Consider the following 22,706-nt stretch of genomic DNA (forward strand, 5'->3'; position numbering starts at 1 on the left):
AAAACTGAACTTTCCCTCCGGGTCGAATGTGTCGAATCCTCGGCCGTGTCGTTTGGGACTACAGTTTACCAAGACGGTGCTGCTCATCATGAGCTGTCACTGAAAGCATCGTCTGGTACTTTAGTGTTTAGATGCACTAAATTCTATTGACCCGATCAGCAGGGAGGGTCCAGTTTTAATCAGTGTAAATAATTAAGAAAGTGTATTATTCTAGATTTGACTTGAGTGTTCTTTTTTTATGCTTAAAATGGGCCAATATAAGAGTAGTAATGGAGGTTAATACAATAACGGTTGTTGCTGTTACAGTGAATTCCTGATGTCTAAAGAGAACACAAAGGTTAAATCCATGTTTGTAAACAGGTCGGTTTCTGTGTTTCAGACTGCAGTGCAACAGTACTTCTTCTACCGTTGCCGTCCATTCACCCGTGTGAGTGTGGGTGTGTGTATGTGTGTATATATATATATATATATATATATATATATATATATATATATATATATATATATATATATATATATATATATATATATATATATATGAGATCTCCAGTGCTGTCAGAAAAAACGTCACTTCCTGAGTCTGGGTGGAAACTGGGTGCAGATTGGCCTGTTGGAGTCTCACTGTTTGTACAGCTCATCACATTGTGAGATTTAGCAGCAGTATACAAAATGATGTGGCCTTAGTAGGTTTCTTTAATGTTTTTTTTGTTTTATTGCCTTTTATTTTTCTGCTGTGTTTTTAAGGCTGCACCACAGATGCATTTACCAGCCTTTTCTTTGTGTTTAATAATTGCTAAACTTAAAATTCTCAAATGTCGATGGCTTCACAACTCAACTGATGAACATGGATATTTTAGGTCATAATTTTTACTGTTCATTTTATTTTATTTTTTTAACCGCAAGCGGTTCTAAAGGCACTGGGAGCCCGACGGTCAGTATGAGAGGTCAGCAGTGTTAAATGGATTCCAACGAGTGGTGTCTTCTTTTTAAAGTACCCAAAAATACACGAGTTATTGTAGTAATATCTGCCTCTGCGACACGGTTTCTTTTACATATCTTAAAGCAGACAATCCGCTGCTTGCTGAAACCACGCCGGCCGTCAGTGCTGGACAGAGAAAGGTTGCGTAGAGGCAACCATTTTCTCCTGGATTATGTGCTACTGAAGCCGTTAACCAAATGTGGAAGTGGCGTCTTTATTTGCTTCATTGTACGTGGCAGAGTTATGAGGAAATTGGGATGTTTTTAGAAAAGCTTTCGAAGATAAGCAGCTAGTGAGGCGTTCACTTCAGGTGACTTGATTAAGATAGAATGGTTCAGAAAAAAGAATAGGGGCCAAGTTTGAGAATTGCAGTTATTTGCTTTGGAAACACTATTCCTGGCCTGTGGAGGGACTCCACTGGTGTGTGCACAGATTTTTATTATTTTTAAAAGGGCAATACAGCACGTTGTCGATACCTGTTTGTCTTTCTTGGTTTTAAGAATTATCATTTACGTTGTTGAAACACAAAATCCTTCCATGTCAAATCTTGTTTGATTTTGTGTTTAGTTTTATTTTATTTTCACACCGATCAAAGGAAGGATTAGCTCATTACATTTTTATGATTGTTTCAAGGACCTTTTTTTATTCAGATAAAATTGTACACTGGAATAAGATGGAGAAACATGAACATTTTAGATATTTTTTTTTCCTTCAGTCTGTATTAGATTTTAGGGGTTTTGACAAAAGTTGTTTTTTCTCCTTGACACAGCGGGTGATCAAAAGGATTTGGATCAGTACAGTTGGGAGCCCAGTATGTTCTGTAATTTTGACATTATATGATGTTGTATCACAGAGAAATGTTTGCTTTTCTTATACAAAGTCCCTGGTATTTGTAGTAAATTATATTGATAATGGTATTAGATGAACAACAGCATAACAGTAGCTATCACAGATTAGTTGTTTTCTTTATTAGTCTTGCATGCAGAGTTACGGTCCTCAGTTAAGATGGGATCTATTGATTATTTTGTGTAGGAAAGAGAGCGCATAAAAATAACTTCCTAAGAAATTTACAATTATTGTAAAAATGGGCTAACTAATATGTACCCTTGTGATCCAATTAGTTCCAGCTGTATGAAAATCAGAGGAGAGGCTTCTTACTATTATGCTAAAATAAAGAATTTGTAAAGGATTTGTTGTATTTTATGTTTCTCTCATTAATCAAATGTCCAGAGTCAAAGATTCTCACGACCCCCCTCAGTAATAACAAACCCATGTTAAGGCTTACAAAACTTAAGATATATCCCAATATAAAGTGGTGTAATTTGTGGTTACAAAAAGACGGGAAAAATAAGGACTTTGATTTTACAAGATTTCAAGTGTGAAAATGGAAAGGTTAGTATTTATGCTTCCCTGTTACCAACACTGAACTCTTAGTTCTTCTTTTTTATGGCAGTTGGCAGCAACTTATTTGATGTGTATTACCGCCATCTACTGGAATGGAGTGTGGATCGAGTTGCTATATATACATTTTCCAACAAAAAAATAAATATAACTCGTATAGTTCATCTTCACACATTTCTCAAACAGGCTTGCACGTAGAGTACGGTGGCCGGGAAGTGCCAACCAACACGTCGAGATTCCTTGGCTGTCTGATCCAGGTACTTTCTGCCGTATCTGACTTTAGGGGATGGACTTATGTATTTATTTATTTATATTCCTGAGCTTAACGCCAACACAAGATGCAATAGTCTCACACTTACTTATGTGCTGAAACATCAACATGCTACCATTTGCTAAACTTGTCTAGTAATTCCGCCCCTTAGTTAAATCCGCCATGGATTTTATATTAGAAGGTAGGTTTGTTTGTTTACGCTGCAGCTTGCCTCTTCTGCTGGATTTGGGTCCAATCTAATGAACAATATGTTAATAACCCATTAAAGCAGTATAAAGTGTCCACAGACTAGCAAAGACACTAAAGTTTGTGGGTAAATTGTTATAGAGTAAATGGTGTAATTACACCTTTATTGCTGCAGGTGGTGCCATCGCATTCTAGATGACAGGCTGCAGCAGAGGAAGAAACCGATGAGATTCTTTGTGTTTAGCTTTAAAATTGATCCATAGAAAACACAGTTTAATGCGCTTTTTTGTGTGCCAAAAAAGCGACTTATTTCATCATGTCTGATGGGAACACATCGGGGATTGAGAGGGGGCTGACGGTGTTAGCAGATCGGGTCTCTCAGCCAACAGAGGGGAACTCTTCCTCTTCCTCAGGGTTCCTGCAGGCTGAGCTGGAGTTAAACGCCCACCTCCGGGGGATCACCTTCGGAGAGCCCGTCCGCTTTGTTTACAACCCGCTAGAATACGCATGGGACACCCACCGCTGCTACGTGGAGAAGTACTGTCTGCCCGGACAGAAGGTCCTGTTTTTGGGGATGAATCCTGGACCTTTTGGCATGGCACAGACCGGGGTGAGCACCGCACAGCAACATCCTTTACTTTTGCTTTATATCAACTCTAATGTTTTACATGATTTTTACATGAGTAACCTTAAGCTGTTTATGCATGGGCGGTTCTAGGAAGGGGCCAACATGGGCAGGTGCCTATAAAAGCTGTGCTGTATTCCAGGGGCGGATCTAGGATTCCTGGAGACCAGGGGCCATTAGCCCTGAGGGCGAAGATGAGAGAGTAAATCCCTTTCTAATGTAAAATATGACAGATTACTGGATTAAAGAAATGTCTTGTATACTACATGCTATCACACATAACTATTATTATAACAATTATATCAGGTGGCTAAAATATTTGATTCCCCTCTCATAACTTTGGCAAATAATGGTCAAACGTCGGCAAATCCACAGTTTGTTGTTGATGCAGAGATGAATAAACACAGTTAAAGACTTACAGGTGAATTAATTTCTCCCCATGTTATGGAGGAGGAACAGATTATTTCAGGCAGCTGTAATATCCATTCTCTCCTCCTCCCATATATTTGGGAAATAAAGAGCAACTGTTTCCAGATTTAAAAAAAAAAAAAATTGTTGTGTGATATCATGTCGTATACTAGAAATATCCTTAATCCAGTAATCTGTCATATTTTACTTTAGAAAGTGATTTACCAGAAAGTCTACACTTTCATCTTTGCAGGAACTCTTAATATTTGTGTCCTGCTATCAGCCAGTTTGCATCCTCTCATATAATTAAAAATGATAAATACTCACTACGTGTTGTAAATCTGTGTTTGGTGACTGACTTTTATTTCTGTCAGGCTGAAGAGACAAAAGTTGGAAAAAGATTCTCTTGGCGCTTAAAATAACACAAAACAGCTTAAAGGACCTTGTTTATTTATTTATTTTACAATTTAGTAAACAACAGCTGCTGATTAAACTGGATGTTAAAACATTGACATGATTATAGGACTTGTTTTTAGCGAGAAATCGATCAGAAGTCCCATCCGCCATGTCTGCCTCATGCGCGCTCCCGAGGGGAACAAAATTTCATACAACACTGGAACAAAGAACGTCTGGAAGTCAGTCAGAGCTTCACATCCCCTGGGACATCAATAATGTCTGTTTAGCAACAGCTAGTGGTGAGAACTTCTTCTGCACGGGAAAGCAGCCTGTAGCATTCCCGTATGCTACCACCAGTGCATGCTGCCACTATGTGGTGAATTCCAGAACTGCACATTTTACTCAGATCAGCTCAGAAGCGAGATCCTGGGCTCTGAGGGAAACATCCGGGGCTGTAGCTCAAGTAGCCGCCCCTTAGATCCGCCACTGCTGTAGTCTAATGTATTTTTCCTTGATTTAAAGGGTTAATGCAATTTGCAGGTTAAAAAGACAATTTCTGTTTGAAGTAAGAAAAAATCTTATTTTAAGTCCTTAACATCAAATTATTTTATTTTAAGAACAACAATACTAATTCCTTTGGCAGATCATCTGCTCACATTAGTGACATAATCCAGGGTTCTTCAATGTTTTCCAGGCCATCACTCAACCATCACTGACAATAGAAACTACCCGATTCGTCACTTGGATCCATCAAATGTTTTTTCTTTCCTGTTTACTTTAAAAGTTATTCAAAGTTTACTGTTCTTCATCTGTTCAGCCAGTGGTCTGCAGTCTTGGCTTTGTGGCTCTCTAATTAAAATAAGCAATGTGTTCTTGCCCTATTTTTATTTTTTGCACGTTTGTTTTTATTTTGTTCTGCATACCCATCAAAAAAAAAAAAAAAAACGACCCCTTGGTAAATTCCATGTAAAACCATCACTGATCACTGAAGGGTAGTCAAGTGATGGGTCTACAAGCCAAAACCTCAAAAGTGTGGTGTGCATTTCTGTTTATCTGAAGGGTGTTGAGACTACAGATGCTAAATACTGACTGTATACCCTCAGAATGATGCACAGTGATATTATGAGACGATTGACAACAGTAAAATGAGCTGTAATGATAATATCCCTGAATATTCTGTCTGCTTCAGGTCCCGTTTGGTGAGGTGAAGTCGGTCGTTGATTGGCTAAAGATCACAGGGGAGGTTGGTCACCCCGCTGAGGAGCATCCAAAGAGACGGGTCCTGGGCCTAAGCTGCACTCAAAGTGAAGTGAGCGGCGCTCGGTTTTGGGGTTTCTTCAGAAAACTGTGCGGCGAGCCCGAGCGTTTTTTCCGCCACTGTTTTGTTCACAATCTGTGCCCACTGATCTTCATGAGCGCTAGCGGGAAGAACTTGACGCCCCCCGAGCTTCCTGCAGACAAACGAGAAGCCCTGCTCTCTCTGTGTGATGCAGCTCTCTGCAAAGTGGTGCAGGCGCTGAACGTCTCCATGGTGATCGGTGTGGGGAAGGTTGCCGAGCAGCGGGCCCGCCGGGCGCTGTCCGCTGAAGGGATCGATGTGCGAGTCGAGGGCATCATGCACCCATCGCCCAGGAACCCTCTGGCCAATAAGGGCTGGGAGGCGGTGGCTAAAGCCAAGCTGGAAGAACTGGGTGTCCTCTCTCTGCTCAGTAGCAGCTAATAAGCCTCAGCAGCTGTACGCTCACCCTGATGGTTAATCAGGAGACTAGAAGCAGGTGAAAAATGCTGGCATATATATCTTCCACCCGTATCCAGGCTATTATCACAAACACTATCTAATCTGACCTCATGTTTTCCCTGAATGTTTGTGTTTATTAATGTTTCCAGGTTTCAAGTGGAGGAAATAACTGTTGCTCTCCCATAAAGGCATGAGCAGTCTCTATTTTTACGGTGGGGTTATTCCACTCAGAGTTAAAAATATCAATGAACGACTCAGAAGGAAAATAGTAAACAGATTTAGGGTGGCATGGTGGACATGAACTGTTTGATCATCAAACAAAACTTGACTTTTAACTTGGTGTAGAAGCTGCTGGTTCCCACAGCTGTTTTATTATTAGCAGGTTGCCCACATCTGTTTGGTCAGTTTCATGTAGGCCTTCATGCAGTCTGGGGAGTTTGGCCTTTTATCTGTATTTCTGGGTTTGGATAGGTATGAAGATGAAAAATGAGTGTATAAAAACGATTTGTATATGTTGCAGCCTACCCCTCTTGTGTTCTATCTTTTCTTTTAGTTCTTTTGCACCTCTGTGCCTTCTTGAGTCATTTCTTTCTTCCTTATGTTATTGCATCCTTGTTCTCTGTCTTAATTCCTTCCAGTTCTTTCATTCTTTCTCTCCTGTCTTTTCTTTCATCCTTTCCATCATTCATTTCTTTGTTCCTCACCTTTGCATCCTTCTTTTCGTTTCTTTCAGTCCTCCCTTGTCTCCTTACCTTTTTCTTTCATTTCTTACCCTTTTCATTCTTTCCTTTTCTTTCATTCTGCTTTTTTCTCCCCTTTTTATTTTATGAATCCTTCTGTGTACCTTTACTTATTCTCCTTGTTTCTCTTTTATTTCTTTTCTCATTGCACATTTTTTCTTCTGTCTTTATTCATTTCTTCTTTTCCTTTCCTTCTTTTTTCTCTCCCTTTATATTAGAGTTTCTTTCTTTTTGCTTCTTATTTGTTAACAAAAACGATAAAATACATTTATATCTGTATTAATTTGTTACATTTTTCAATAATGTTTATATCTAGGTTAAAGCCTTCCCTCACATGGTTCATTCATTTAATAGCTGATATCGACTGATTGGCTCAGGCCAGGTATCGGTATCAGATTGGAACGGAACAATGGGATCGGTGCATCTCTACTTTATTTACCCTTGCATCCTTCCTTCCTTAACAACCTTGCTGTACTTTGTCTACTATATATGTATAGTAAACTTGTTTTTCTGAATTTCAGAAATGAGGAAGTCTATGACTTTGATCCTGGAAAGTTTTGGGAGTTTTAACTAAAACTAATTAATGGAACAAAAACTTTTCATCTGAAGTTTTGCTAATGATTATCTAAATGATATAGTTTGGTAAAATGTGCTGCAGTTAGATGATAGCAAAATCCAGCTATTTGGCAGCAACTTGATTTGATATTTTATAAGAACTTGATAGATTAATAGGCATTTAGCCTGCTGTCAATCACAGAGGTGGAGAATTTGTTTTTGACTTTAAAAGACCAAAAGAAAAGGTGAAGTACCATCAGATCCTGGAGGAGGATTTCTAACCCCGGCCAGCTGCCTGAACATCATTCATGGAGGAGTGTGCCAGTGTCACAGACACTATAGAATATTTATTTCTTCCTTATAGCTCAGGGAGGAGATTCGTTGTTCCCTCTAACTAACATGGTGCTTAAACTTAGCCATAGCTTCATCTCTACCAATGTCTGCCAGGGAAGCTGTTTATCTTTTAGCCTTTTCAGAAGAAGCTATTTTGTTTTTTTTTTCTGTTTTTTTTTTATATATGTTTTGTTTTAAAAATGTTTTGCTGTACATTTTCTCACTACTGTTATCTTGTTGGGCTTCACGTCTGTTTTTTGTTTTTGTTTTCTGTTGGAGAAAAAACTTCTGGTCTATAAATACAGCGTGAGCCTGACCTTTTTTTCTGCCACATAAATACCAAAATAATTTAGATTTTCTTTTTTTAAGGGTTTAACAGATTTGATTCTTCTCACTGGGAAAAAAAACATTTATTGTAATGAAGTCAAACAACAAATGTTGGCATGTTAATGCTAGGCCTATATTTGTCATCATCATAAAGTTTATTGGAAAAACATAAATCAGGAGTGTACTGGCCTGTCATTAACGGTATGGTTGTGGTCCACCAGCACAGATAGGTTGAGAATGTGCAGCTTCAGCAGCATGAGAAACCATAACAACTTACGCTTTAACGCTGTTGCTGTTCCTCTTTCTAAGAAGAAATCATGGCTTCTCATAGATAAAGGATCTGCATCCTTCCATATCCAAAGCATAATTTCCCCCGAGTCTGGTTAAATTAAAGTATTTTACACTGCAACAAATGTAAATCTGACTAAGTCCCTTTTTCTTAAAATAAGTTTTTTATTTTTTTTCAATTTGCCAATGGAAGATGACAATTTACATTTAAGATAAAATCAACTGCTTTCTCTTATTTCAAGTGCATAATATTTATTTATTTTAGGTGTAAAAATGCTCATTCCATTCATTGGCCGAGCATCTTATTTTCCTACTGAAATTTAGGTTAATTACACTCATTTTAAGAAATTTTTACTCATTTTCAGAATGTTTTTAGTGTAGAGGAGCATAAATATTACACGACTTGTAAGGAAACATATTTTAAAATCTGTTATCATCTTAAGCAGCCAACAGTTTTTTTTTTTTGTATTTTTAACTTTTAGAATGACAATAAAACACTTAGTTTCTAACTAAACAAAAAAAGCTCTAGAAACATATTTTTTGTTCTTTAAATGTCATGCGGCTGAAAATGAAATTTAAATATTCTTTATAAAAAGCAGTAAAGCTTCTAAGACTTTCTATTATAGGCCTAGCACATTTAATTTTAAGTATGTCTGATTCTGATTCTGATTAATTAGTTCATATCATTTGTAGCCAATATTGAGAGCCACTGACCCCTGGTGCAAGTCCTTCTGCCCTGCCATGATCTATTTTGGTTCAGGTTGGGGCTCTGCGGACTCAGTAATTAAACTTTGCTCATTAAAGAAAACTTGAAAAAAAAAAAAGAATACTCGATATTATGTTCTTAATTATGAGACACAGTAAAATATTTCCTTAATTAGAATTCAGGTCAGCGTTTGTCTCTCTTTTTTTTATAGGGTAAACATTAAAAAACCTTTCTTTCTATCAGATCTATATTATCAACCCAGTTTCTAGAAGATATAAATGCTCTGTGTCATGGAAATAGTCATTGTTTAATTTATTGTTGAAAATTGGAACAACATTTTGTTGTTTTATTTGTTATTTGTTTTATTATCTCTATCATATCTAAAATAAAAAACTTTACCAAAAAAAAAAATAAGAACTAATGAACAAAGGTGTAAGAGGAAAATAATTGAAAAGTTCATCTCATATTTTTATTCTAATAAGGCCAACATTTTTTTTTCTTTTTGAGTTTTATTTCTTGGAGCGTTTGGTGCAGCTGCACTGCCATCTAGTGGTCAAAGTGGGAACTTTATTCTAACACAGTCAAAATAATATAGAACTGCCTTTCCCAGAATATGACTCTGTAAAATAATGAATATGCTTAAAATGAGCAAGAATTTACGACCCATAAATATTTTGAAAAAAATATATTACCATTTTATGAATCTTGCTAGTTTTATTATTGGTTATAACACTTTATTTCCACAGTATTTCAACATGGCCATACTTCAAGTGGCACATGCTCAGAAAATATCTTTTTCTGGGATTTGAAGTTTGGAAAGCAGCTTTACCCCCTTGCAAGCACTCATACTACTACATCTCCCATAATTCCCTTGGGACTCTAAAGTTTATGTGGGCTCCTCATGGTCCAGGGGATGTTGTGAAACTCCTGCACCTGACAGAATTGCTCAGCACTTCTTCCACACTGATGCCCAGCCTGGTCTCTAATGAGGAGTGGAAAGAATTATTTTTAACAGATTAAGGTAAGGTTTAATGTTTAGTTTTAGATTCTGAACAAACAAAACTCTTATGATTCTTAAAAAATTTATTTTTTTCTTTCTAATACACAGTTTTTAATCAAATAAGAAGTGTTTTTTGTTTGGTCTTCGATTTAAATACAAATTTATTAAAATATTGGCTTTAAATATCTAATTAAATAAGTTTAAGAACCATTTTTAGTCTGTGTTTGAAACTTTACTTTTTACTTCTGCTAAATAAAAATATTCTATATACTCTTCTCATATGTTTGTATTATTTGCTTTGGAAGTTTTTGGAATGGCTCTGATTTTTCCTTTACTGAGATCTAGTCAGTGTCTGATTTTCTTGCTTTAAAACATAGTGCTGAGCTACAGGCGGTCAGTGTTATGCTCACACAGCTGCATTCCTGATCTCAGCTATCACCTTTCATCAGCTGCTCTCATCCGGAGAGAAACCGGAGCACATCAAACTGGACCCATGTGTGTTTTCTTTCTCAACAGTGAAGCTTCCCATTACTCATGGAGAAACAGCCCTCAGTGGTGTTTCGAAATGTGGGACAGTTGTACTTCCCCCAAACCAGGCTGGAGTGCCACTACAGTCTGACATCAGAGCATCAGTGGAGCAGCAGTGATTGGATAGGGATTTTTAAGGTACTACAACCCACCTGAATGCTGAGAGGATGGAGGATAGTAGCATTAAAGTGTTTTTGTGTGTCCTGTTACAGATGGGCTGGTCTTCAGTCAAACAGTATCACACCTATACGTGGGCTCTGGTCCCTGATGGATACACAGAGGGAACCAGCGTTGACTACTGGGCAGTTTTCCAGGGTACAATTTCTCAATCATTTCATCGTTTATCACCTGAATCAGCATCAGTGTATTCAAACAGTCTGTATCCATAACTCAATAGACAGCAATAGCTCACTTATATCCTGTCCATATCATGTATGGGTGAGTCACTTATGGTAAATAATATGTGAATAATTTTTTTTTTTTCACAGTTAAACCCCAAAATGTTCATAAATCTGCCGGATTTATATTCTTATTTTTTTTTATTCAACCAACAACTTTGTCTCTTCTAGAAAATGTGGCGGCATCTTTCAGAAAATGTTTAGAAAGTAAAAGAGGAGTTATTTTGTATAGGAAAATTGATTTTATTCACATTTAATGAAACAGATAACCTCTTAAAAAGTATTAGTGTAATCAATGTAAAGCTCTTTATTGTTATGACCTTATTTAAAGATCCTACTATGATGGCTGAGCAGCGTTTTTACATGTTTCGAATGACATTTTGACTGATGAGTCTTTTAGATTGGATGGCCCCCTTTCCATCACCCTCATCTTTACATCCCCGCACAACAGATTTTAAGTTTAAGTTGGGGCTCCAGCTAATCCACTCCAACTCTTTGATGTTAATCCCACATAGAAACAAACATGTTGCAGAAATGTGAAGACTAATTTCAACATGAATTTGTCATTTCTTTATCTATTTATTCAATAATTTAATTGGTGTCATGATGTCATGAGGTTGTCTTTTTTTCATTCTTTTTCTTTTTTATCTAAATACAAAACAGTGAGGAAGTAACAAATTGTTGTTGTTTTTTTGCTTTTTTACACAAACAAAAAAAGAACCAGAAGAAGAAAATAAATCTCATTGTAACTGTCCCCTTTCAAACATCTTAAATACAATCTTACTGTTTATAGGATGCTTTACAAAGCAAAAAAAAAAAAAAAAAAAAAAAAAAAAAAGAAATCCGTTTGCTTACTGTTATTTCTTCCATATCATAATAATATTTTCAAGGGCGTAGGTTTGATTTGAACTTTGGTAGGGACACTATTGGTCGGGTGTCATTGGTGCTATGCAATATTCATGCCCTTTTTTATGCTCGATGTGAGCATCCGTACTGATAAGAGGAATTCATTGTTAAAAGAGAAAAGCATCATTTTGCTAAATTAATAACATTTTTAAAAGCACTACACTCATTAGATGCTGTTTATTAATGTTTGAAGTATCACCAGCTCTGATGAATGTGGAATTAGGACTGTTTTCCACTTTGAAAATCTTTTCATTTGAACGACTAAGAGAGAAGGTAAATACAGGATTATCCTTTGAAGATATAGAATTGTGCAGAGGTAAACCCCACTCTTATATTTTACCTACTATGCTCTTTCTGTATCAAGCAAAAATAATACATTCATTAAAATATTAACTTCACTATAAAAGTTGAACATCTGGGCTGTAGTTACTCTGTGTAGCCCATTTCATGTATTTTATCCTGGGCTGAAAAAAATTAAATATATTATTGATTATTTCAATAATCGTCAACTAATTTAGTATGTAATTTATTTCATTAACTGGAGTATAGAGACTTTAAAACATACAGTAATATAAATGTAAAATGTGCCTTTCCCCGACAGAGTAACCCACTTAGATCAGTAATTATACCAAAATTGTAAAAATACAATATATATATATGTATGTATATATATATACACACATATATATACATATATATGTATATATATGTATATATGTGTATGTATATGATTTAAAGCCGTAGAATAAGTGTATTCAAATATAAAATCACGTTTAACAATTATAAAAGACAATATAACAATATCTTATCTGTAATTTAATAATATACAAAATTAACAGCCAGATTCAAGCATTTTTACCAGACATTATTGTTTGTACTAATTTACTTATAGAATGTGTGGAAATCTATGTAAGATGAAATAAATATTAATATTCTTCTTCTGTTTGTTCTTGTCTTTACTCCTGGCTGACTCAGAATATTTCGTTTTATAACAGGAAAAAAAAAGGTTTTTGTTTTTTAGTGTACATGATATTCATTTTTTTTTTATTGGGACTAGTTTTGTAGCCTAATATTAATTGTAGTAACCGCAGCATTCTAGTGTGAATAAATTTTCAATGTTGTGCTCCAAGCACAAGCGGACTAGAAAACAGCCAATCAGAGAGAGGGAAGGCGGAACTTAAGGCAGAACAACCAATGAGAGTTGAGTTAAACAGCGCAGCACAGCTCCATGCGCTGCTACATGAAAGGGACAGGAGAGACCAGTCAGAGGAGCTGCGAGAGGAAAAGAAGCCACTGCTGCAACAACTACTGCTGTAAATTATAAACATGTTGCTCACATCCAATTATTGGTAGGGACAATTAGGTCGGTTCAAAATTTTGGTAGGGACATGTCCCTATGGTCCCTATGCAAACCTACGCCCATGAATATTTTTAACCACACTTGAACAGCACTGTGTTTGTTTTCCTTAAGAAAGTGTAATTTATATTTACAAGTTATTAAAATTGTATAAATTTTAAAGCAAATTGATCGGCCTCGATTTCGTTACGTTTGGGTGATTGTTGATCAGCTGATATTTTCCTGTGAGCCAATCTTTTAGTTGTTTAATAATTTTCAATTAAAAAAAGATTAAAACATGTGTTTATCTATCTATCTATCTATCTATCTATCTATCTATCTATCTATCTATCTATCTATCTATCTATCTATCTATCTATCTATCTATCTATCTATCTATCTATCTATCTATCTATCTATCTATCTATCTATCTATCTATAATAAAATTATATATTCAGGTCTAGATATTTCTCATTCTACGTTCCTCTTATTTCATGTCTTTTTTCACATTTAAGGTTATTGCCATTTAAAGTTAGAAGTCTGCATAATAACTGTAAGTTTTTATACTCATTCTGCAGCATCGTACTTGCCTCGCCCTAGTGATGTGGAGTACCAGTTTGTTTACCTGGATAGCGTGGGAAAGGTGTGTGCTCGCAGCCGTCCGTTCACTTTTTGTGCCCCTCAGCCGCTGGAGGAGCTGGAGACTCTGAAAGAAGAACAAGACGAGGAGGATGGAGAAGAAGAGGAGCTGCTCCTGGTCATCCCCAGGGCTCACCTGCTGCAGGTGAGGAAAAGAAGCTCCTCCAGAAAGATAAGGGGGGGACGCCACTGTTAAAAGTTTGGCAGATTTTCTGGTTCCTGTGAAAGGCATTAAAAGTCCTCCCCGTTTTCCTGTGTTCTCCCCAGAGTCGACTAGCGCAGAGCCTCAAACAGCAGGAGGATTTACTGCGAGCTCTGGAAGAAGCCAAGAAGGAGGTTGAGTGTGAAAAAGAAACCAGCAAAAGAGCAAGAATTGAGTGGGAGAGGGAAAGAGAAGCAATGAGGGAGGAGATCACTGAACTCAGAGACAACCTGAGACAGAGCTGCCAGATCCTAAAGAGGCTGGAAGAGAGACACAAGGTATGAGGGGGTAATAGTAACAGCTAAGAGACAATCCCTATGGTTTACTTACAAGCTAAATAAAAAGACACATCAATTAGGAATGTTGTGTTCCCACCCCATTTACCTTTGCACATTTTTTGTCCTGTTATAACCACAGACTTGGTTTGATTTTATATAATTGACCAAAAAAATTATCCATACAAATGCTCTTTTTTGAGCACTGCTCAATATATCATCCTTTACTGATAAATAGTACTTACCAATGCATGATGGCCTACCTAACCTCACAGAGAAGTAAAGAAGATTACTAATCCAAGGTAACTGAGGTGAAGCTGCAGAGAACCACATCTCAGGTGGGAGGATCACCTAACAGAGACTGTTTCCTGAACAGTTTCCAATCCTGGCTTTTATGCAAGATGGACAGAATACAAACAATCTTTGAAAGGAAAACAAAACAAAAAACACAAGAAGTCCTATTTTCTTTTCCATAAAGCCATGTAAGGAATAAATACAACAAGTGGAACAAGGTTCTCTATTTAAATGAGGCTAACATTGATGCTTTTTTCCTTACATGCAAAATGCTCTGAGTAATGAATAACAAACTTTTCATTACACTGAACCCATCACTCCAAGATTAAACATGATTATGGTTGCATCTTGCTGAGGGGAAAATACATAAAGGAGTTGCAGGCTTAAAGAGGCAAAATAAAAAATAAAATGCTGGACGAAACTTGTGATAAGGCGTGAAAATATATTAAGCATAAACTTTAACTATTTTGCACGGAAAATGTGCAAATATCTAGGCTATACTTTGCTGCAGGTGTTTTAGAGGATAGTAATTCACCAAAGCATTGACTCAAAAAAAAATATTTCCTTCTTTTCCAACAAATTTACAAAAAACAAGCATACTTTCACTGCTCAACTCTTCAGTACATTTGTTTTCATCCATTGCTGACAATCAAAATAAGTTACCTTTAAGTGTTTGGTTCTAATCTAGCAAAAGATGGATAATTTCAAATGAGATGAAAAGTTTTCTGAAACAACGTTGTCTATAATTTCTAATGCTGAAAGGATGAGACAAGCAGTCAGGAACTTCAGAGCTCTGAACTGAGAAAACTTGAGGCTGAAAAGGCGGAGAAGCAGCAGCAAGTCCTCGACCTGCAGGATGAAATCAGGATTCTGTCTGACAGAGAAGATCAAGGAAACATGGAACTGCAAAGGCCAGTGAAGCACGTTTTAGTTGGGAATACAAATGTCACTGTGTCTCATTAGTTGGAATTAAAACTGACTTTGTGATCACAGGCTGAAAGAACGAGTGAAGAAAATGTCAAGCCAGAGGAAACATGATGAGGAAAAAAGAAAATCCCTCCAGGTAGCTGATGGAACACAGATGCTAGCTGAGTTTTAAAGATGGGAGCCTTTTATTTAGATAAGGCCTGAGATAAATGGCTGCAGGTCTTCAGCATTGATGTCAAAACAAAGGAATCTCTTTAACAGGTGGAGATTGATGCTTTAGCTGCAGAGGTGCGAGGGCTGCAGGAACATCTGGAAGCCAGCGACCACGTAGCTGAGAACCTACGCAAACAGCTTCAAGACCTTGGTATCCAGCGGAGTCACACCCACACTGAGCTGCACCAAGCCCGGCTGCAGGTGGCGAAGCTTACCCTGCAGCTGTCAGACCAAGACCTGGCCCTCAGAGAGGAGCGGGCCACCTGGGTCCTCGAAAGGGAGGCTTTTAAGCATGCAGCAGAGGTGAAGATCCAGCATGCTTTATGTGTTGGCAGAACCAAACTCATTCTCAACCATATTCTTTATATTTTTTGTGAAGATGGATAAGAAGAAACTACAGGATCTGAGCTGTGAGCTTCAAAGAAAGGAGGAGTGGCTCCAGGAGGAGAGGGCAGAACGAGACCAACTGGAAGCAGAGCTTGGGAGGGAAAAAGTGAGCAGGCAAAACAGACACCAGTCAGAGCATCATTTAATACACAAACACCTTCATGGTTGCACAAAATCAGTTGCTCAGTATGTGTTTTGGAAACTGGAGAAGCATGCCAAAGTTCAGAGCAGTTATTTTCTTACATGCATGCCGGCACAAATAGAAGAGCTTCCATGAACAGTAAGTAAACATTTCCCCACATCATCATCATGTGACGAGCAGGACGGGAGGGTGGCCATGGTGTAAAGTTGCTGCTCTCCCTGCAGGTGCATTTGAGCGACGCCAAGCGGGAGCTGCAGGAGCTGAAAGCCTCTCTGAGGAAGGTCCAGAAAGGCAGAGAGCTGGAAGAACTTCACAAGCAGGCAACTGTTCAACACCACAAAATGCCTCATGCATTCATTATATCACTTCATTTGTTTTTATGTAGCATCGAATATTTCACATACCGACTGTGGAGCACATGTGAAATCTGAAAAACAGATGTGCTGCGATTGACCCATAGATATAAATAGTTCTAAAAATCTTTGTTGATTTCCACTCTGCTATTTAATGCCCAGCAGGTATATATGACTATGGTGGCACCATGTAGCTGAATTTGACATTTTTGTCTATTTCTTCCACTGTGGGACCCAGTGTGAGTGTAAAGAAGCTACCATTTTTAGGATGGGGCATGAGATATAACACCTTTGATTAAAAATAATAATAAAAGTATTAAGAACTAATCTGATTAGAAATATTGCGTTTTCCAAAAAAAAAAAAAAATTCTGACATGAATCTCGCCTTTTATCCCAGTTTAACTTGATGGCTAACCTGAAAAAGTCAGCATTAGTTATTAAAGAGCTTCTGATAAAACAGTTTCATTTCCGATACTGTACTGATATTGCAGCTTTTAGTATTGGCTGAAACTTGAGATATTCTGAAATCTAAAACATAAGAATATTTTGCAATTAAATAAAACAAAAAGGAATAAATTTGAAGAAATGAATGAGAACTTTTGAGCTCAGCTGCTGTTGTAATGTTTCTGCAGGATACAAGCGCTGCTGGACAGAAATGCTGCAGCAGGCTTAATAATTAGACAGATTGCTTCTATCAGGTTTCTTTAATTGAAGAATTTAGCTGGGACATCCCTGTTATTTATTAGTTTGTTTTCAATTTAGAATACAAACAGAAAAAAGGTGGGTACTGTACCCATGTTCCAGTACCTTTGTGAGAAGTTCTCGATTCGCTCGTTTATGTTTTATGATTTCTAGTTTGTTTTTGTTTTGCTCTCAAAATCTGTGGGTCGTGACTGAAACCTTCCAGGAGTTGGTGAATTGCCTTCATCAGCTGGAGATAAAGCTCGGGATCGGACAAGAAATGAGATCAAACATCAGAACTGCTGATTGCATCTGTAAGTAAAAAGTTATCTTCATGCACTTCATTTCTAAGAAGTATTACAATTAAAAAACCGTTTAAACAGCTCCTGGTTCTGAGAAAGAGGAGCTTTCTTCATCAGCTGCCCTGAGATCAGCTTGTTCATCTTTTGCCCCGGAGGAGAGCTCTTACTCTGAGATCCCAGCTGAGACTCTCAGCCAAAGTGACGAGTCACCAGCTGACTCCCAGGTATGCATGTCCATTCAGCCGTAAACCAAACAACCATTAATAGCACCTGCATTAAAGACCCACACTATCTGAGTGGGTAAATATTTGACTGTTGTCTCAAGAGATTCCTCCAGCTCTGCCTATTCATGAGTGGTTGCTTTAGTTTCATTGTTGAACACCTGTGTTAAGGGCTGCTGCAGAAATAGGTCAGAGCAAAAACAATCTGTGTGCATGGATGTGGTGGAAAGAAAACCAAATGAACACATCTCACCTCTTTATAACTGATTCTAGTTGGTTCGCATAGGTATGCTGTATTCAGACAGCTTAAATCCGATATATTATGAAGCTGGATTGAGATTTGTTGTATTGCACTATAAAAACTACTAAAGTGTGTAAAACCAAACTCCAAGCTGCTGCAAAGAACAAAATGCTTAAATCTAGTGAAATGCTGACATTATATGTGTATTTTGGTCCATAGTATTATTGAACTGTAGGATAGAAAAAAACTACTAAATATGTGGTTTTGGCCCCATTTATGCAGCAACCCATACATTTTCCCATGAGACTGGGTTGTATGCAGACACTACTTTTACCTTCCAGCAGCAGAGCTAGCTGCTACATAAATCAGACTTTATAAATGAATAAAAGGATGCACAGCCCCTTATTGGGCTATTTAAGAATATAGCCACTTAATTCAAAGGATCAGAAAATATAAATTTTCTGTTTTAGTTAGTTAGCTAGTTAGTTAGGTTAACAGTAGTAATGTCGTTAAAAAAGAGAGATGGGAAAAATAACATCTCAAAAACGAATCTCAACTATGTGTTGCATTAATACTGCAGTGCTTAAATGTATTGTGGAGGATTTTCACGAAAACCCTCCCTCTTTAAAAGAAAATGCATGTTTAAAAGTTGCGGTTCACATAGCTCATACAAGTTTACTGTGCCCGAACGTCCGCCCTAAATCCCCCAATCGATATATAGAGCGGGGACTATATAGGAGACTTTATAGTGAACTCAGTTAACTTACAATTCGGACAGATGTTCACTGCTTTTTGCTCCCTGTTGGAGCAAAATATGATTGACAATTAGGAGGACCACTTATTTTAATGATCCACCCGGAAATAAAAGATTGTCCTCTAAACCCTTAAATAAAGCAGAAAGCAGAACTTTAAATGTTTGTTTAATTTTTTTAGACTTTTAGGCTTTTTTCAGAGAGAGCATCCCTGAGCATGTTGCTATTTGACTGCTACCATAAAAGTTTGCATCCTCAATGCGTCATATCCTCCTGCATTTAGCTAAAGCTAAAGTCACGTTTTTGTGTTCTTTGTATAACAAGTCTTACTTTGTAAATACTAGTCAGGATCACAAGCACTGAAACAAGCATTTTGTCTGTTAAATTCAGGTGGAAGAAACGGAAATCAGGACAACTGAAGGAGAAGGGAAACAGCTAATCCTGCGTGAACCCATTAACCCCACCCTGAGGTGACAAGGCTCCAGCCACCAAACGCTATTAAGCATTTCATCCGTGATAAAATCTTTTCTTTAACAGTGTCACTGAAACACAGTGAAAATATGTAGGGTACTGATCAGAGGTTTGCATCCACCTATGAATGTTATGTTTTATCTGGTGGTTTTAGTGATTCATTTAAAAAATGTAGAAGTCGGAATGATTACTTAAAATAAAATATGACAGCCCTAGTTTGAATTTATAGTTACCTTTCTCCAATCCATACAGGTTAAGTATAATACACACAGGATTATATCCACTTTATAGTTAAAGAAAGGTTTCTGAGCAAGTTGCATCTAGACATGTTTTTATGACCATCAGCACCAAGCTGCGTGCAATGACTGTAAAAAGAGCACATCGTATGCCTGGCTTTACTGGTTTTGATCCTCCTATTGGAGCAAGCAACTGTCTCCAATATTGAACTGTAGGCCTCAAACATAAAATGCCCAAACTGATTAGAGTTTGGCTTTTTTTCTGTATGCTTTTGGTGTCGCAACTGGACAATAATCCCAAACTAGGGTGACCAAACGTTTCATAAAACAGGACAGATGGATCCAGTATTCAAGGCGAGTCAGACAGTGCAAAGTTTCAAAATGTTTAATAACAGAAAAATAATAAAACAGGACGGGATGCGGGCTGCTTGAAGATAAACGGGCCGCAGTGCCTGCAGGAAGGGGGCGGGGCACCGCCCAATCACTGACACTCTGAGGGGAGAAACACAGGTAAGTGACCATGATCATCTGACACGAGATGATTATCCGAGTGAGTCACTTACCTGGTTTGACGGTTCAGTCCATCCTCTCAGAGGAAGGCAGGATCCAGCTGGTGGACTGCAAAACGAGATGTGGCTCAGAGCCGTCCAAAGTGTCCCCATTGCAGCAACCCCAGTAAGCAGGTAGGAGACCGATTTAGTTCAGAGACACAGTTCAGAACTGGACAGTTCCGAGATCCAGGAGTCCGTAGCCCGACCAGCGGTTCCGGTCTGAACAGGAACAGACAGATCCAGGGTTCTGGAAATCCCCAGAACGTTCAGGCAGGTTCATAGTTCTATAAGTCCTAACAGGCACGTGTAGATGAAGACAGGCAGTCTCAGTGGTGGAGAGGAATATAGATGGTACCAGGATAAATGCCAAATTTTAAACAGGTCTCCACCTTGGAGCCAGACTTACGAGAATGAAAGCTGACCAACCCTGCACACCGAGCCAAAACTCTGAGGGGTCATATGAATTCATTAAAATGTCAGGCTTTCAATGTTTTTCACTGGACCATATGCTTAAATGCCCTTTGCCAGAGAATACTATTGTACTTTGTTGCCAATGTAATTCTTGAGAGATGGCTAGTGGAAGGGTCTAGCGAGACACCCACACACACAGGGCGCAGGACAACCAGCATTGGACACAAAATGCCAAAACGAATGTGCAGCTTGAGAGATGAACTCCAAAAGAAATTAGCACGTACCGTCCTCGTTGCATCAAGTGGGAGGCTAAGTGCACTGCGTGCAAAGCTGGCACATTTTCTCTGTGTCTAATTAAGTTGCTGGAGATCTCAAAACTCCACAGACACTGAAAAACATTAAAAAGCTTTGCAAGGCGAGAGCTCCTCTTCAAAGTTGCCTGAGTAATTTGTTAGACCTGGTAAAACAGGATGCTCTAAAGAGGTAATTTATTGAGGCTGTATTTTCTAATATAGAAGAGGTCATATTTAGAGCATTATTTGATTTTATTTATGTAATTTAAAGAGAGCTATAATTTTGTTACTGGTTGTTACAGATTTCGTTTTACTACAGAAGGTATTTTAGTACAATTTAGGTGTAATAAAGCATTATTCATTAACCTCTGAGAAGCCTGTCTGAATCAGTCTCGAGGCTGGGCAAAGTGTCCTCCTTTTTGGAGAGGAACTTAGAACTTTATTTTAAACGGATAAAACAGGTTAACTTTATCCGCTAGGCTTCTGAAATGACCTTCTCTGAACACTGATCTTAACTGCATAAAAAGTTTGTTGACTTCAGTGCTAAAAGGCAGAGTCCTTGCATTGAAACCAAGCAGTTAGAATAAGTTGTATCGTTCCTGATAAGATGAGTTACTAAGTGCCATCCAGGGTTAAGTAGGAAGCTTGTTGAATGCTACAAAAATCTGTGTATTTAAGGTGCAATGCTAGACAATCCACTCAACAAAGGCTATAAAGTAGTTTTCACTATGTATGGATGAAACACGTAAATCACAGAAGATATATTTAGTGAAAATGGTTTACATAAAGCTGCAAATCACCATCAGACGGATTCTCATGATGAGTGGTTGCACCTTTTTGCTGCCATTGTAAGAGCACATACGTAAATCCAAAATAAGCTGTAAAAATTCAAAATCAGCTGCAATAATAAATCTTTTGTGAACCTTTCTTTTTTTTCTATCTGCAGTGAGTGGGCCGACTCCCCAATGTGGTGACAAAACCAGGAGCACATGGGTGAAAAGCAACGTTGGTGCCACTGATATGGATTTGAATCAGAACAAAACAAAGAGCATTTATTTCTTATTTTTGTGAAAACGCACTTTGCTTTTCCCATAGAGTCAACCGTTTTGTCTCTTAATCATATTTAACAGATATTATTTCTCAGTGAGATGAAAACTCTCAGGTTTTTTTGCATTTCAGTATTCTCTAATCTCTTTAATCTCTGTTCTTGCTGTTACATGAATATGTGGATAATGTGAGAAATATGTCTTTGGCCTGACTTTCTTACTCAACATGTTGTGCAGGGCTATTTTTGCTCCTGGGTTTTCCATGAGAGCATGACTCCTGAAAGCGTGTCAAATGTGTGGGCGTGTGATCACGGTCAAGTGTGAAATGGCAGCAAGTCAGGCCCGAGGATCATGATCGCCCGTTTGCTGTTTTGTAATATGTTTGGAAAATCGGGGTTGTTGATAAAATGCCAGCAAATTTGGATATTGATTGCTTTCTATGTTTTGCTGAAAACTTGATGCAGAGCAAAGTTCCTGTTTGATAAAACACACAGAGAAATGAATGATTGAAGTTTTCACATACAGATAGATTTTATGGGGACTGGTGGTAAAATATGTGCAAAAACTCTTAAGTTTAATAACTCTTTTTATTCCAGCAGGATAAGAAAAATGAAAACCTAAGAAAAATGAAAACCTTTTATTTAAACACACCTAGGTGGTGTGGAATCTAATAAAATATATATTTTTTGACTGACTGTAAACTGAGGAGGTAAATCAGCCATTTGATTCAGGCCTTGAAGCAAAGCATTTATGGACTTGACCTCCATAAATGAGGAATCCTGATTTAGATCATCCATAGTTCTTCCTCCTCGCTTACCCTCTCCTTTCTTCAGCTCATCCCATAGTGAGACTGAGATGATCATAGAAGAAAGCGGACTTAGAATTTCTGTTGATTTTGCCTCGTTTTGGATCATTATCCTACTTACAGCCCAAATAATAACCCACTG

At 37.7% G+C, this 22,706-nt stretch overlaps 2 protein-coding genes across 2 annotated transcripts; both read left to right on the forward strand.

Annotated features, from left to right (window-relative positions):
• The first annotated feature begins 3,033 nt into the window (after positions 1-3,033).
• On the forward strand, positions 3,034-6,516 carry smug1 (single-strand-selective monofunctional uracil-DNA glycosylase 1). The gene is made up of 2 exons (XM_038288081.1): positions 3,034-3,447; positions 5,456-6,516. The coding sequence occupies exons 1-2, from the start codon at positions 3,154-3,156 to the stop codon at positions 5,984-5,986; spliced, it is 825 nt and encodes a 274-aa protein (XP_038144009.1). The 5' UTR covers positions 3,034-3,153; the 3' UTR covers positions 5,987-6,516.
• A 3,337-nt stretch (positions 6,517-9,853) lies between these two features.
• Positions 9,854-21,854, forward strand: calcoco1b (calcium binding and coiled-coil domain 1b). Its single transcript, XM_038288089.1, has 14 exons — positions 9,854-9,974; positions 10,470-10,619; positions 10,694-10,796; positions 13,701-13,906; positions 14,029-14,241; positions 15,295-15,443; positions 15,526-15,595; positions 15,721-15,975; positions 16,052-16,165; positions 16,426-16,521; positions 17,462-17,549; positions 17,619-17,761; positions 19,142-19,221; positions 21,660-21,854. The coding sequence occupies exons 2-14, from the start codon at positions 10,488-10,490 to the stop codon at positions 21,685-21,687; spliced, it is 1,677 nt and encodes a 558-aa protein (XP_038144017.1). The 5' UTR covers positions 9,854-9,974; positions 10,470-10,487; the 3' UTR covers positions 21,688-21,854.
• The last annotated feature ends 852 nt before the right edge of the window (positions 21,855-22,706 follow it).

The sequence above is a fragment of the Cyprinodon tularosa genome, unplaced genomic scaffold, assembly GCF_016077235.1.
Source record: "Cyprinodon tularosa strain WSP-4 unplaced genomic scaffold, ASM1607723v1 ctg248, whole genome shotgun sequence".
Lineage (NCBI taxonomy): Eukaryota > Metazoa > Chordata > Actinopteri > Cyprinodontiformes > Cyprinodontidae > Cyprinodon > Cyprinodon tularosa.

Excerpts from the sequence above, each read along its gene's own strand:
- smug1 (XM_038288081.1), top strand. The coding sequence starts at position 3,154 with ATGTCTGATGGGAACACATCGGGGATTGAGAGGGGGCTGACGGTGTTA. Across the intron at positions 3,448-5,455 it reads TTGGCATGGCACAGACCGGG|GTCCCGTTTGGTGAGGTGAA; the intron begins GTGAGCACCGCA and ends TGTCTGCTTCAG.
- calcoco1b (XM_038288089.1), top strand. The coding sequence starts at position 10,488 with ATGGAGAAACAGCCCTCAGTGGTGTTTCGAAATGTGGGACAGTTGTAC. Across the intron at positions 13,907-14,028 it reads CCAGGGCTCACCTGCTGCAG|AGTCGACTAGCGCAGAGCCT; the intron begins GTGAGGAAAAGA and ends TGTTCTCCCCAG. Across the intron at positions 15,444-15,525 it reads GGAAACATGGAACTGCAAAG|GCTGAAAGAACGAGTGAAGA; the intron begins GCCAGTGAAGCA and ends TTGTGATCACAG.